The sequence below is a fragment of the Eurypyga helias genome, unplaced genomic scaffold (assembly GCF_000690775.1).
Source record: "Eurypyga helias isolate BGI_N326 unplaced genomic scaffold, ASM69077v1 scaffold9785, whole genome shotgun sequence".
Taxonomy (NCBI): domain Eukaryota; kingdom Metazoa; phylum Chordata; class Aves; order Eurypygiformes; family Eurypygidae; genus Eurypyga; species Eurypyga helias.
The window spans coordinates 1,210-18,245 of record NW_010252054.1 but is presented as its reverse complement, the minus strand read 5'-3'; the positions used below and the strand labels follow the sequence as shown (position 1 = coordinate 18,245).

Below are 17,036 nucleotides of genomic sequence, written 5' to 3'. Positions count from 1 at the left end.
AGATATGGGAGTACAGTTAGGAATATTAGGGGAATATGACTTCTACCCAGGTTTCTCTAAGTACTAGGGACTGCTGTGCAGCATTTTTCAGCTGAAATGCCATGTTGCCACAACCTGCTTGCTCTGTGATTACATACACTTTGTACAGCTGGTCAGAAAATCCTTTCCAGACAGGGAGAGCATGAAAGGAAAATGAATTAAGCAATTCTTGTTCTGATCACCTGAGATGTGAGAGTAGTACATCATAGAATTATAGAATGGTTTGGGTTGGAAGGGACCTTAAAGACCATCCAGTTCCAACCCCCCCCGCCATGGGCAGGGACACCTTCCACTAGACCAGGTTGCTCAAAGCCTCATCCAGCCTGGCCTTGAACACTTCCAGGGATGGGGCATCCACAGCTTCTCTGGGCAACCTGTTCCAGTGCCTCACCACCCTCTTCGTGAAGAACTTCTTCCCGATATCTAATCTAAACCTCCCCACTTTCAATTTAAATCCATTACCCCCTGTCCTGTCACTACAGGGACATCCCTGTCCTTGAACCAAAACATAACCTTTATACATATCTGTGCCACACAGATTTTGAAAAATGATTTGGTTTTGTCATTTCACAAATGGAAAAAAAGTAGGTAAGTTGCTTATTTTCAGTTATTTAAAAAATCTCTCTTCTTATACATTTGCATAATACTGCATGCTTTGCAGAGTCTCTTTTCATATATAGAAAGTTTGTTTTGTTGAAAATAAAGGAAACACAAATAGTTCTACTAATACTGATTTTCATAATGTTGCTTTAAAGGGATCTTAAATCCTAAGGTTCAGCTCCATGATGAAACTGTTTTACTGGAATGTTCCTTCTTTGGAAAATATGTCCTTATAGGAAAGGCTAGACTGAATAACGTCAGCTAGCCAGATGTTACCTGTAACTCAGAAACGTTCCCAAAGTACTCACAACATTTAAATACCTTTGTTTGATGCCTCCTCAGATTATACATACCTTTGGCATGCTGACAACTAAATGCCCAGTTGTTTGCGATCTTTTAGCAGAGCTGCTGTCTGGCTTCACTTCCTCAGGGAGCACAAACTGAAATGGCTATGAGAAAATATGGGATTGAAGTATATCCTGCTAATTTTTTTTTTAATTTCTTTTTTGTTTTGTTTTGTTACCTGGATGTGCAGAAACATCACTATCACATCTTTTGATCTTTAGGATAGTACAGGTCTAAATCCTCCAACTTCATATATAGTATTATTAATCCTAATAAATTAGTAGCATGCTAAACAGCTTTTACTTACAAGTATAGTCATATATATATTCCTGAATCGCTGTCTTTCCTGAAGTGACATTTCTAAAGAAGGTTATAAGATGATGCTTGATATATTAGCAATTAAATGAGAAATATTATCTAGTCTATTTTAGATGTGAAATAATACTGAAGTTTTGTTTATGCAGTTCGTAAGTCAAAAATAGAATTTTGGTTTATTAAGTACTTTGATTTAAAAAAAAATAGTAAAATTAAAACCACTGAGAAGAGAGAAAACTGGAATGACATTTTAAATGCCCTTTCAAAAGAATATACATACATTTATTTCTGTCAGCTATAAATTCCAGCTTGTGAAATCGCTAAATTCTAGCCTATGGCAACTGGCAAGCTCTCTTCTTAAGTGACTTATGGTATACTGGGTGGAGGGGCGGGGAATAAGAAGAGAGAAGGAGAGTAAGAGAGAGTAAAATTTCACTTCAGGCTTTGCACTCTTCTTGTTAGGACTTCCACAGTTTATGTGTAGTCCAAAATAATTCATGTATGAAAGAACATTTATTCTGCATAGTGCAGATGGTTGATAACACAGAAGTCAGATCCAGAGTCCACTGCGTAACTATGGTAAGCATTAACTCTTGGTTTGAATTTCATGTAGTAAGAAAACACCAACCTTGCCCTTCACCAGTACTCGTATGTAAGTTGGCTGGACATCAACATCAAGCAGAGAGGTGTCCAAATGTCTTCAGAATGAAATATAAAGACATGAATCAATCTACAATGTAGTCCGGTAAACAAGCAGTACAGACCACACAGCTCTTCTATGAGGATTTCACAGTTCGTAAACTACAAACTTCAATTTCAGTTATTAAGTCATATGAAATATTATTAGGATTTAATGTATTAGGAAGAAAAACGTGATCTTCCTGCATGTTCACTAAATGTCAATTAAAATAATGTCTAAATTCTGTCAAGTGGACCACAGCACCTATTGTATAACTGCAAGAATTCAAAACCCTTATGGAAAATGAAAAGATCTTTCTTCTACTAGTTTAATGGTTTATATTAATATGAATATTAATCTATTTGCTATTTAAAATTGTAAAAGTATTTTGCTACTTTTCTTTCTGAAGGCTTGACTAGTAAACATATAATAAGATCCTTTGGTTTTGGCAAGAATTTACTGGAAAACAATGAAGAGAAATACTTTACATTCCCACAAAACACAGTATGTTTAAATTTCAGTATTATCAAACAAAATTTGTGACCTATAAAAGCTCCGCTTACAATTCCAGAATGGTTTGGGTTGGAAGGGACCTTAAAGACCATCTAGTTCCAACCCCCCTGCCATGGGCAGGGACACCTTCCACTAGACCAAGTTGCTCAAAGCCTCATCCAGCCTGGCCTTGAACACTTCCAGGGATGGGGCATCCACAGCTTCTCTGGGAAACCTGTTCCAGTCCCTTCATTTCTTTGACACAGATCAATTCCATTATCCCCCATGTTATTTTTTTCCCCTTGAAAAATCCTAATTACATAGAGGAGTATAATTGAAACACTGTGTATTAGAATTTACGAGTGGCAAAAACTAAGAGGAAAAAAAACCCCGAACATCTGACCTGTAAACAGCAAGGTCCAAGATAATCTGGTTGTTCTGTTCATCATCTTTCACAGAGAAATGAAGCCTAATAATAATGACAAGAAACACCTCCAGGGTAAATACAATTGGTATGAATAAACAAACATTAAGGCATATTCCAAATTCAACTGCTAGCAATTTTAAATGCATACAAATACCATTTAGACAAGATGTCACATGATCATTTTAGAAACAGTTGCAATGTTCATCATGAACAGAAAAAATACTGTTATTTGAACCAAAGTAATTCTTCCATTCACCTTCTGTTCTCCCCACCAAACCCACAAGGAAAAGAAAAAAAAAAAATACTGCTGAAGGCCAGTTACAATTAAGATCAGTCTGTCAGTGCAGAAAGAGAGACACCTCCTGGTGAAATCTGTCTGTTCGGCTAACATCCGCAGAGAAAAAACAGTCCGTGAAAAGTACGAAAAGCCTAGGACTTGGTAATTCTAACCTAGTCATGTGTCAAAAAAAAAAAAAACCAAACAACTTTTTCCGTAGTAATTTACCTAGAGAATAAGTACCTGCCTGTGCATTTTCAAAGCAAAACATGATTTGCAAAATATCCTTGATTCTACAAGCTTTATAATATTTGTTGAAAATGAGACTGTGAACTGTATTAGCTGTGTGGTTTTGAACTTCTCGCTGAGTTCTTAAAATCCTGAAAGAACCTTACCAGTTATAAACTGAAAATAACATCTACTACTACAGCTGTAAGGAGATCTAGTCTAGACTTAAAAGTTCTGCTTATATACCCAGATACTTCCATATGTTAGAGGTAAACAGAATAAAACCCACCTAAAAGTGAGAAGATTTTTGTAAGTTAGCTATTAGTATAAAATTAGAGGGTTTTGCTTAATGTAATTTATCTGGAATATTGCAGTGACATTAAAACACTTAGATACTTTGGTTCCAGGTAATAGAAAGAAGCTCAAATGTTAGCAGTTTAGATGTTACATTTTCCAGCGATAAAAATATTTGCCAGATAGACTTTTTGCTCTCCTGTATTCTGATACAGTCGATTTGCCAGAAAGCTTATGGAAATTTTAGTTCATAGGGGGTTTTTTTAATGGAATACTGCAAAGAGTACAGAGCAGATTTGTTTCCCATTCATGCTTTTTTCTCTTACTGCACAACAAATTTTGAGAATTCACGAAATCACGATGTGTCAAAAAGAGTAAAGAATTGTAAAATATTCTGGGGGGAAACTTAATCAGAACTGAGGAAGAAAAACAGTCAGTTCTCAGCAGCATGGAGGCATTGCTCTCACTGACCTTCCAAAAGAACATCAGGGAAGCTTGGACATTAGAATTCCACTCTGAAGAAAAAATTTGGCGAGCACCATCTGCCCCCTTGTATTTCTTTATTTATGTCTCTCCCATAAACTGCCAAATTGCACTGAGGAGCTGTGATATTTTTGGTGAAGCCATGACAAAAACTGCTCGTTGATCTGTCTTTACGTGGGCACATCACAAACTAAATTCTAATCCAGAAAAGTCAGATGACATAAACAGGACTGCTACTAACAGTGAACTCTAGGGGACTGTATTTCTTCTAAAACGATAGCTAGAGCTTTATTCTAAATGTCTCTGATTTTTAGAGACATACTCAGATTTTATTAACACAAGATTTAAACCATTTCCGACTTGTCTTCTTTGAACTAGAAAATTATTTTAAAAATTATTCAGTCAACGTATTTTTAGAAAAAAAGTACATCAATACAATGGCAAGTATCTCCTGGTACAAATGGAATAAGCAAGAGTTCTTCTGCCACTATTTTTAATTTTCCCTGTACCTCTGAAAGTTACGCACTGATCCTATAATGTAGGTCTTCAAATTCCTTGAATTTTAATGGATTTATAATTTTCCAAGATTTAGAAAACATTCTTCATGCTAACAATAAGCATGTTCTTATCCTTAATTTTGCAGCTAAATTTGTATTAAGAAAAATTTGTTCAGAGGAGAGCAGACACTTTTTGATCAGTCTCCTGTAGGAGGTTCTTTGGGGAGCCGTTTATAAGGAAACAATGTATGCACTCTCTGTCTCCTGTTTTCCCTTAGAAAAGGAAGTTTTGGTTCAAGTGAAACCAATGGTAACGTGTGGCTGATATCCCTGGAAACTCATTCCAAAACACTTGGATACCCATGTGCCTTTGTCAATGATAAAATACAAGACGCTTCCCTGTATCACCAGGGAGTTGCTAGAGACCACATTCAGTGTCAAAGGACATCATGTCAGAGAAATTAATTACATATCCTTCCCAATTCTGCCAGTTTTACATCCGCCATCAGAGGACAGAATGATTTTGTCCAGAAATATTACTTGGGACATATTTTCCACATTTAAAGTGGCTACTCATACACATTTATCTTCAATAGTCAAATTGGTTAAACTTTTTCCACTATTAGCAACATGCTTCAAGACAGAGCCTTACCATACAAGGGAAAAGAGAAAAATGTGTAATATCTTTCACAGAAAAAGAAGTTCTTCAATCGTCAGAGGCCAAGATGTTAAATTAAACAACCTTCAATACTTTATTCACTGAAAACTAATTCTTTTTCCAGCATCAGAATATAACTCTACAAGTCAGTTTCCCCACCAGGAATATAATACTGCAGTGAGCATTTGCCAGCCCTCTTACTCTTTTATTGTCACAAATCTTGAAATATTATATGCCCAAATAAACTATAGGTTAGCCTGTTTAACCTCTTAACCTTACATACTTAGGTGCATTCACATTCAGAACTTTTCCTTCTGCAGTGACCAATGTCCAAAGAGGCTTCTCTCTCTTTTTTGATTCCCTTAAAAAAACAGAAAGAAAAATGGTTTATTATTTCACATTCTGGTATTTTATGTTTAATAGCAAAAAAAAAAAAGAAGAGGATGGCAAGAGGTAAGTATTATCGGGTATTTGATGTTAAGGCTACAACTTATTTCAGGAACCAACCAGGTTATATCAAATGTCAGAATGCACATTAAAAGCATCATCTGAAGATGAGTGAATGTTTTGTAATATCACATGTTACATTGATAAAAACTCCTGCATGTCACAATGTCCTTTACCGAACAGTAATATATCAAATTTATCTGCTATGTCTTAAAAAATCAGTGGATGCTGAAACACACAAAATGGGATATTCTTCTAGTTACAAATGGTCATACTAATCATGAGCTGTCATTACTGTAAACTGATTCAATGTATGTGCAAGCAATTCTAACCATATTTTTTATCTATGCTAACTTAATTACTATTACTGAACAAATGCTTGGCATTTCTCTAAACAACATGTCTATCAGTCACTATTCTGCACAAGTATAAAGAATTTTAATGGTCAAAAGATTACAAGCAGCACCAAATAGGATACAGTATGACCTAAGTGCATACATATAGATTATTTGTTGATGCATCTATTACATTTTTTGTTGTTTCCTTCCTTCAAAAAGTACAATACATATTACTGAAGGAGACTTTAATCATTATTATCCATATTAAGCTATCAGCAATGAAACTATATTTGGCTTTCATTTAGTGCAATAAACAGGCTACTGTAAATTCATCTGCCAAAACAAAGCAGGCCACTGTACAATCCTTAGGACTTGTAGTACTGATATTTTCCTCTATAAATGTTTAGATTATGAACAAGGAGGAGTAAGGAATTTTTCACTTTTCCATTCTAACTTTTCTCCTGCTAACTAGCAAAAATCTCACCAGCAACAAAATGAACTGTGAAATTATTTTTAACTCCTTTAAATACTTCGGAAATTTAGAAAAACCCAGAAAGAAAGGATTCTATCTTTATTATAACACTATGTGGACTCTCCTTGAATATTTAGAGGGAAGCATTTTGAACATATTTGCTTTTGACTAGAGCAAGGCACCCCCAAAGAGCAAAATCCTAACTAGCTAGAATCTGGGTTTCACAGTAGTTCGGGGAAAGTGCTAGACCTTGAATTAATAATAGCAACAAGTTATGCAGATTTCCAGATTTCTTGGAGAGTTCCCTAGGACTGACTTTTTCAATACTTAGGCTTGATAAATCTTTTTAAAAGCATTCCCTTAAAAAGAAAATCAAGAAGAATCTCTGGCACAAATCCTGTTATATAAGGAAAAAAAAAAAAAAGACATTGCTTACGGTGTTTGTGGAACTGATAAGCCAGCACCAATACAATAACTTTTTTTGCTAGCATCTGCATTAATTTTCCATGGTCAGCAAAACCAGTGACAACTTGAGAAAGTTTTAAAGGCTTTTCAGGGGCCAGACATCCTCAGATGCACCAAATAGCATAGATAACATGAAGAAATTTGCTGATTGTAGTGAATATCTTTGATAAAGTATGTGAAAAAATTTCTAAGCAAGTCACATAGAAAATGTGAATTTCCTCCTGAAATGCCACTTGTGCAAACATTTTGTAGCATGGCCTGGAGGGCATTTACAAAATGCAACCTGCACTCCAGATAAATGCTTTTAGCAAGAATATTAAACACTGAACTACACAAAGCATATTAGTTAACTGACAGAAAACTGAAAACTGAGTTTTCAGTCCATAAAACGGAGTTGAAAAGACGAAGTATATTTAAAAACTCTATTTGATGAAAAACAAATTAAAGGGTATCATAAATATTTTTTAGAAAATTAAGCAAAACAAAATGAACTGAATATTTTCTTATATTTAAATTATCTGAATATTTTATTTGGATTTTATAAGCACATTTGCACCAGCAACAGGGATTTAAGCTGCCAGTTCTCAGTAATATTTAATGTGAGGCAGTTCCCTATCTCTACTCTGTACCTTTGAAAATTTCCCCTTCCTTGATTCATAGAACTAATTAAAACAAAAACATGCCTTGCGCTGTCTTTAGCTCTCCGTTTTTCTTCAATATATCTGTGAGTTTCTAATCTGGATTCCGGAGTATACGGTGTAGGCTCCTCCCAAAATCTTCTGTCTTCTTCATCATCTTCAACTGTTCTCCACGTTTCTTGTTCTCTGTCGCCTTCTGCCTGATGGTTTTCCTTGTTCTGTAGGGAGTCTGGGCTACACAAGATCAGATGGAGTATTACCCCAGTGAAATGAAGGAAGAGTAGCAGTACTTGCTAATGAATTCTTCCAATAATATTTTTTTAACCTGATACTAATAGTTGCATAATTCCTACCAAGAACAGTATCTTACAGATCTGGATAACATTCTCTGCTCTGCTTCCTTCATCAATGAACAAACATATTTCGACATAATGTTTTTCATTGACTAAGAAGTGATTCTATGGTTATGCCAAACCCTCTAAAACCCTGATAGACAGTTCACCAGATTTAATTTCCGGAGCAGAAGTTTCAGATACCTTCACAACCTTCAGAAAGAGAACCTTCAGTCCTTGTGATGTTTGGGTATTCCCAATATCAGGCAGCAGCAGACTAGAAATTTATAGGGCAGCAACATTTTACTTAGGTATCTCCTCCAGTGCCATCTTAGAACCTGAATCATTTCCCTCTCCCTAGCCCTAAGCCTCTGTATTCTTCAGAAATTGTCTATCAATATAGAGAAAAAACTAGATTTATGATACAGCTGTGATATATGAGGACAAAGTTCCATAGCCAACTCCATGGAACTTAGCCTCTATTGAATTAAAAATAAGATTGATGGCAACTGCAGTGGAAGATGACCCCAGGCAAAAATCCTTCTGCTATCCAAGCAATCTCAGTGATATCAGATGGAAGAAGTATGGAAATTAACATTACATAGCCTTTTACATCTCAGAAGATCTGCAATATTTGGTTTCAGTCTTCGTATCTAATAACTCTACAGCAAAAGAAATTACAGGTGAACAGCTGCTACTGCTGGAACCACTGCATCACCTTAAATAACAATTCCCAGATGTTCTTCAGAAAGACACTATCAATTACACTATTTTGGCACCCAGAAAATGTAGCTTGGATTTCTGGGACAAAAATTCTATTGCACTGTCTGCAGAGCAGTAATTAATTATGTGTGTAAGTCTTTATATTTTTCATTAGAGATAACATGCATGAGGAGAAATAATTCTGCTCAAATCAACAGTAAAGGCAAACAAAAATATTTAAGTGGAATTATAAAAACTATTTAATGAGGAAAACCAAAATTCTTTATGAAGAAAGAGAAGAACGACGTTTACTCACAAACTGCTATTGCTTCCCGTTACCTGTCAAATCCAAGCTTAGATTCTATTTGTTTTTGTTTCTTGTCCTTTCTTTCTTGCATCCTCGTTTGAGCCTCTTCTTTTTCTCTGGCCCTTTTGAGGAGGTAAGCTTGTTCCTGTTCTCTAATTTTCTGTTTCACTTCTGGATAGTTCTGAAGTGCTTGAATCCTCTCTGAACGTTTAATTTCTTTACTATCCAAACACTTCCCAAAGGGAAATAAAATCAATATAGAGTTGTGAGAAATTTTAAACATATTCAAATCAATAAATCCATTAAACTGCAGGTTAATTTTGATAGATTCCTTTCTGCACAAAATTAAAAATGCACCTTTCAAAGTTCCATTGCACTATGTAAGTTATACTGTATTAAAAAGAATTAACAATAAATTGTTATCCAGACCTGAAAATAATTTTGTGTGTCTGAAAGTTCATTTTTGCATTTTCCAGGAATTTCAGTTGGTCTTATTGGACTATCCAGTAGAGAGGGTTGCTTCAGACATTTCTGATATTTGTCTGACCTTGACTCAGCTCATGAAACCATTACAAAATTATTGACTTTGATGTGTTAGTTTATTGCCACCTAAGGGAGCTGAATCTACTCTCAATAAGTTAAGCAAGCATCTGTGCTTCTCCAAGGGAAATTGTGGGAGCATATTTCAGGACTGGGACTGCCTGTTTCAATGGCAGGAAATCATTACGTCACTACATCATTGCACAAAAACTCCATCTCAAAGTATCTATTTACAGTTGATGCAATATAAAGCATTTTTACAGCAATTTCTATCCTTCTACCGCCTTATGCTGATGGTTCAGTACACATTTTGGTATGGTACCAACAAACTGGTAACTTTCTGAAAACATGAAAATAATTTAAAAATACATTGTGTACATAAAAACAAATGAAAAAAAGACAGAACTGTACAGTGTATTTATTTTTTCAGAACTTTGTTTAAGCATCTCCAAGTCAAATGACAGAAAAGTTAACAAATGCATGTGGTTTAGTCCAGACAGAAACAATTTATTATCACATTATTTACTCTAGTCACTTATTCTTCACAATAGAATTTAATTTCCTGTGGACAGTAAGAAAAATGATCCTAGTTTTCCTACCACAGGAATTTATTCTGTTTGGGATTAGTATGTTCAGTCAACAATGATGGTTATTGATTTGGTTACAAATTTAATCTTTTTAATCTTACTTTTAATTGATGAAGAGTTGCCACAACAAATTGTCTATAACCTTCGAATTCAGTACATGGGTTACCCACTAGAAACAGTTCCTTCAGATGTATATTATACTTTAGGGTTTCAATACTGGACAGTTCCCCAACAAAATTTGCTGTCAGGTCAAGTTTCTTCAGGTCTTCACAGCCTGTTTGAAAAAAATTCAATTTGTCCATAACATAAATGTAGACATGACATACACACACACACACACACGCACACATATGGATATAAAACTGTCTGCATTTGTTGACTGTACACTAATTTCATCCTATCAGAATATATCTTTTCAAAGCTGTGAGTGATGCACAGCTTTAGTTTATGAGGTCTCAATGTTTACAGAAAAAAACCCTAAAAAAGCACTAAAATACAAAGTATCACCATTATTATTGGGTTTATTACTATTAAAACTTTGTGGTTAATAGGTGTATACTAGATAAGCTATTAAATGTTCATTTCTGGATAAGCTGGACTTTAGTTTTAAGAGTCTGATTTCTCTGGTGTCCTTCTTCAACTGAATCGTCACCATATGGCTAAAAGAATGTCTAATTGCTTCAGGAGAGCAGGATCTTATATGGGTTTCATTTCTGTGTACTGCTAATCTTAGCTAACATTATTCAACTGTAAAGCTAAAGTTTTCTTAAAATTCACTCCAAGTCAAGATGAGGTTTTACACTCTTCGGACTGAGCTATCATTGTGAATACTTTATCACTGGTTAAATTGCAAATACCACTGAGAAAATGTTGTTTGTTAACCAAAACAATTAATTATAAACAGAAAATCTAAATTAGATAATTAAATGTTGTGGGAAATCTGGATCTGAAATTTATCAGCCTCTCCTTTTGCCACAATCTGCCCATGAGTCATAACCTTGACTCTCAGAATAAAGAAGTTTAGCTAAGAACAAGCTCAACCTCAGTACTCATCATTATGATCACTTCTTTTCCTTTGCAGGTCTGTTTGGCAAGTATTTTATGCATAATGAAGCCAAAAGAAAATAAACATCTCAAAATGATTTATTAGGGTATTTAAATAAGCCAAATTTTTGCAAGGCTGACTCCCAAAGGTTCTGACTCCTAAGTAAATGACAAATCACAGTAATAAATAATGCAGCCTCGCAGTGGAACTTAAAATTTACTGGCATGAAAACAGCTTCTCAAAAAATTGTCAAATATGTAATGTACTACCCATTTCTTCAACTTTTACAAATTTGTGTTTAGCATATTTTCTTTTTTTTTCTTTTGACTTAAGCCATCCTCTTGAACCAGCATGTAGACTTAAAAGCAAAACAAACAAACAAAACCCAAAAAACCCAACCCTAAACAAAGACCCAAACCCAGCGCTTTTTCTAATGTTCAGTTGTCAAGGTGGATAGTTTAAAGATTTAGCAACTGGCCTAATCAGGATCAAGAAAGAGAAATAAATTAGGTGAGAAATTATTCAAGTAATATGGAAGTGTTTATGGGTGTCTTCAAGTGCTAGATTTTGATCTTGAAAATACTAGATCACTGCACATGCAATTATACTGAAAGGATAAAGCATTAAACACGGATAAAACAAATCAGACTTCATGCAATGACAGACAAAATAATGTTCTAAAAAACTCTTCACAAATAACCCAAACTGCCAATGAGCAGAGCATAACCTTCTTGTGTGTGCCACTTGATTGCTGAAGGGAAGATGACTGCTGAAACATTATACAAACGCGACTTTTTACAGCCTGCATAGCATTAAAAATTAAAATTGCCTTGCCCTAGCTAACCTACATAGCCCGTTAGCTTGTCTTTAGAGTGGAGAAATAGCAATTCCATGAAAAATTTGGGTTCCCACCTTGTAAAATATTGTGGAATAGAGCTATCACACCTGGCAACACAAATGAAAGAGTATGCAAAAAGCGAGTTAAAATACACTTAAGAAAGTTCAGTGACAAAACGGCGGCAGTAGGAAGCATTTGCTACAAAGAAGCATTTGTTGAGAGGCTGCACACAAAAAGGCTCTTTCTGAATACCAACAAAGTACCGCTACTGGTGGACATATTCAGTGGCTTCCACCCTCTTTTACATTAAGTCACAACTTCAGTGTTTCAGAATGAAAAGGCAAAATGGTTTCTTTAAAATCTCACCTTCCAGATTTTCAATTCTTTCAATGTTGTTCAACGCTAGATTTAAATATTCCAGCTTCTTTAGTTTGCCCACATTTTCTGTAACAAAACATAGATCTGTTATTTCAGGTTTGTTCATTGGAACAGGCACTATCATTTTACTTGCTCACTTTTTGTCAAAGAAACAATAAAGCAGAAAAACAGGAAGGAGAAATCAGACTAAGTATCACATTATTGTGCATTAATATTTTAATATTAATGAAAAGACAAACCTAAAAAAATTCTCTGAAAACACAAATTACAATTATAAAGTAAAAATAAATAAGGAAGGATATAAACACTTTTCATCAGAAACACATACAACACATATAATGCAAGAGGACTGGCCAAAAAGCAAGGTGAAACATTACATTTATCATGTAACTCATAAAGGATCATGTCATACTCAGTCAAAATTTATAAAGTTGAGTTTTACACTCACTTATATAGAAAAGATTCTCTTTGTTAGTATAGATTTAAGTTTTAAAGAGCTTTTAGCTACAGGTTTAATACTAGAAACTTCCTCTCCTCCTGTTTTTAAAAATTTTGCAAATAAGGATTCATACGGCTTCAGTATGAACCTACTACTCCACTCTAGTGAGACCCCACCTGCAGTAGTGTCCAGATTTGGGTTCCCCAGCATTAGAAGGACATGGACGTTTGGAGCCAGTCCAGAGGAGGTCACGAAGATGCTCAGAGGGCTGGAGCACCTCCCCTATGATGAAAGGCTGAGAGAGTTGGGCTTGTTCAGCCTGGAGAAGAGAAGGCTCCGGGGAGACCTTATTGCAGCCTTCCAGTACCTGAAGGGGCTACAAGGAAGCTGGGGGGGACTTTTTACAAGGGCCTGTAGTGACAGGACAAGGGGTAATGGGTTTAAATTGAAAGTGGGGAGGTTTAGATTAGATATCAGGAAGAAGTTCTTCCCAGAGAGGGTGGGGAGGCACCGGAACAGGTTGCCTAGAGAAGCTGTGGATGCCCCATCCCTGGAAGTGTTCAAGGCCAGGCTGGATGAGGCTTTGAGCAACCTGGTCTAGTGGAAGGTGTCCCTGCCCATGGCAGGGGGGTTGGAACTAGATGGTCTGTAAGGTCCCTTCCAACCTAAGCCATTCTATGATTCCATGAAACCAAATACCAGCACCACCCACGCACATATACACACCCTCCTAAAATAGAACCTTACTTGTATTATTTTCACCATGAAGAATTGAAGTTAAAAGGTTCCCAGTTTGTGGGATTATGTCAGAATGGCTAGCACTTCCTACTTTGAATACAGATTCAAATAGCACTTGAGATACATGACACAGTTCAGAGACACAAATCTGAGACAAGATATATAGTATAACGTGTCACAATTCACTAATTTCTCCCCAGTCACCAGATGTCTCAAAGATCTGACTGGAAGACCTATCCAATGAAGTCAAAAAGTTTACCTCAAACGCTAATTCACAAGCCGCACTGACAAACTGCTGTACAAACTGTCCCCGCTGAGACAAAGAAATTCAAGCAGAGAGAGCTTCATCTGAACAACACAGATCGTGTCTACAGCTGAGTTAGTTGTCTAGGCTCTTCTATAATCAGTGAAGAGAAATTGCTCAAGGTGCGATCTGTGTTATCCTGAATTGGCTGTCTAGAACCAGCGAACAAAATCAGGCCCAAAAATACAACTTTTCTTCAATACTGGTTATAAAGGGTGGCTACAGTAAGTATCCAAGACACAGATGTCTAAACGTTCAGTGACATGAATCATACCACCTAGTTTACAAAGATCTTGGAGAGATATATTCTTCAGAATACACAAACATGATGAAATTAATTTCTGAGCAAGGACCCGTGCATCTGAGGTTGCCTGTTCGTTTTTCTTAAGTCTTTCTGTAACAGCAATGCCAGTAGACATGAAGGTGTGAGAGAGACAAGAGTTGAAGCCAAAGGCATCTTGTGTGGAACTCCACAGGGACATGCTGGTATCCAGCAGGAAGAAGTACTTCTCAAATTCAGGACTTTGTGACACAAGCCCTTTTGGCAACCCTTTTGGTCACCATATATATCATGGTTTGGGAGGGATGGAGGGAGGTTGTTCGGTTTTGTTTGGGTTTTTTGGGGGGTTTTGGGGTTTTTGTCCCATTCGTTACTAAGGCATTATTTTGGAAAGCTGTTACATTATGCAAGAATATATGAAGCAGGAAGTTGCATACTTTCCAACTCATACATTTAGATTATGTTGAGATAAAAACTGAATCTCTCAGAAAAGAGATTGCTGCAAAAAACCTTGTGCTTAAAAAGCAATAATGTGAACGGTAATATAACCTAGAGGAGGCATGAGTGCTGACAAAAGAACGAGATGAAGTCTTGTGCCTTACTAAGGACACAGTAACAGAGAGAAAGCCAACTTATTTTAGTCCCATTTTGATGAGGCAGAGCAGCAGGAAACAGTTTCAAAAACCTTATTCTGTCTGGAAGAAGATTCCTCCACTCTAAGAAATGCTGATGTTATCAGTACGGATGCTCCCTAGGAGTTTCCTGATGAGGCCCTCCAGAGGATTTAAAGACTTTGCCTACAAGTCCTGAGCAGAGAATTTCACCCTAAAACTAGATTTTTGTCTTCCTCCTAAGGAACTTCAAAGACATATGCTAATATAATTCCTGAGCACTTCTGAGTGTCCATGCTTCATCTACAGAGTATCTGTAGAGTCGCAGAGTCTAAGCTTTTCCAGGCTAAGGCCTGATGCCGTACGGAGGCTAGCAAACACGTGAACCTGTACCACAAAACACAGACGATGTGCAATTATACCTCCTCCGGTGCTGCAGGAAGAGCATTGAGACTTTGCTGTAAAACTGTCTTTATGCGCAAAAGTAAGTATTTTTATCTGAGTGAAAAATACTTCAATCCTAAAACATAGTTTGTATAAAAACTGAATTTAAAAATGAGCCTGAGGAGTGCTAGTCCGATGATATCACAGCCCACGGTATTTGCTAATTTGTTTATCTCTCTGTTTGCCACAAAGACAGGATATTTAAGCTGTAACTTGATTTATAAGACTTTAATTAATAAAAGGTGTTCCACACTCATATTCTAGTGACCTGTATCTCAGTACGATCTTTTTCATTTAAAATTTCTCCTTCAAATTGCTGAGCTTCTTGAAAATTTACTAAAGAGACAAGGAAAGGAAATCTTACAGAAGCAGATCCACAAACAACTTTTCTGTAGTTACTCACCCTATAATCCCTTAAAGTATAACACAACATATTTTTTCTGATTTTAAAATTATGCATGTAAATCCATTTAAAAAGAACCATAGCCAGAAAACACTTACCGATTTTTGGAATTAGATTATTCTGAAGATAGAGAATTTTTAAATCTCGACACCATTTGTCAAGATACTCTAGTTTTTCTATTCCCTGCTGATGTAAAGAGATTTCTTCCAGGGAAAAAATTTCACAGTTGTTATGTTCTGCACGTCTTCTAACAAGATCTTCAGTGACTGAAAGAAACATTAAATGTCATATCTCCCTTTAGTCCACCTTCAGCCATCTGACTTAAGAACAACTTATAAAATAATTACAATCTTTCCAAATGTATATGCAGTAGGAACACCAACAAAATTTAAATCTGCTAGAAAAGGCATGAAGTGCCAAGTAACTTGAGCCCACTCTGACACAGTAAATATCCTTTGTGAAACACACATCACCTGTAACATTAAGAAAAACCCATATGAAACCTACTGGGTATTCCATAAAAGCGCAATACAACTCTTGAAGAAATTAATCCACCATCCCTGATTTTCAGCATAGCTTGGGTTGCAGACTGATTCATGTAGACAAGCAATGGAGTGGTTAATGCTCATTTATTTCCCAGTGTCAGATGTTCACAAAAAGTAAACCAGCTCCAGTGTGTCATCATATTCTTCCGCCAGCACAGTGTGCACAGAAATATGCAGGATGAATTCTGAAACTGGGCAGGTGGTTTTTTACTTTTTCAGTGTTTAAGGCAGAGCCTCAACTAATTAATGCTTAGAAACATTTATGTTAGAATGAAATTTAATCCTGGGTGTTTCTTAAGCACCAGCAGCCTAGCAAAGGAGTTGCAGTGGCCAAAAGACACCAGAGACCTGGGTTCAGAGTTTTCACATAGTAATATTTAATGTCAGGCAATCTTCCAAACAGTGAAAAGGATCTGTATAATGAAGGTAAAGAAATTCGATGAGAACCAGCACTCACTCTTGAGCTAGATGTTAATACTTCGTTTCCTGTGCACTGCACCAAAAAAGCATGAGTATTTTCCTCTCCTTGACAAGCAGTGAACTACAGTGAAGTGACTACTGAAAAACTAGAGTTTTATCAAATTAGCATAGGTTTTTCATGATTGTGAATGCTGAAAAAAGACTAGCAAGCCTTTCAAAATGGGTCCGCATACATACATACATACTGGAGACAACATTATGCTCTATACCCTTTATGCAAAAAGAAGTCACACAAATTATTCTGGACAGGGTTTTATTACAGTCAGATCTTCCTTTGCTGATGAAAAGAAAATTGAAGTGATTGTTGCAGTGATTATGTAAAAATGTCCACTTTCATTACCAGATGGTCTGCAAAGCAGAGACAATCAT

At 36.1% G+C, this 17,036-nt stretch overlaps 1 protein-coding gene across 1 annotated transcript in view; it reads right to left on the bottom strand.

Annotated features, from left to right (window-relative positions):
* LRRC6 (leucine rich repeat containing 6) overlaps nucleotides 1–15,908 on the bottom strand; it is a gene marked incomplete at its 5' end in the record, with an annotated part of 32,326 nt that extends 16,418 nt beyond the window's left edge. Inside the window, 9 exons of the mRNA XM_010152216.1 lie at nucleotides 993–1,088; nucleotides 1,928–1,997; nucleotides 2,874–2,939; nucleotides 5,618–5,695; nucleotides 7,740–7,928; nucleotides 9,068–9,267; nucleotides 10,264–10,436; nucleotides 12,412–12,489; nucleotides 15,741–15,908. Of these exons, the coding sequence (XP_010150518.1) occupies nucleotides 993–1,088; nucleotides 1,928–1,997; nucleotides 2,874–2,939; nucleotides 5,618–5,695; nucleotides 7,740–7,928; nucleotides 9,068–9,267; nucleotides 10,264–10,436; nucleotides 12,412–12,489; nucleotides 15,741–15,908 (1,118 nt within the window). The remainder of the gene's footprint in view (nucleotides 1–992; nucleotides 1,089–1,927; nucleotides 1,998–2,873; nucleotides 2,940–5,617; nucleotides 5,696–7,739; nucleotides 7,929–9,067; nucleotides 9,268–10,263; nucleotides 10,437–12,411; nucleotides 12,490–15,740) is intronic.
* Between the last annotated feature and the right edge of the window lie 1,128 nt (nucleotides 15,909–17,036).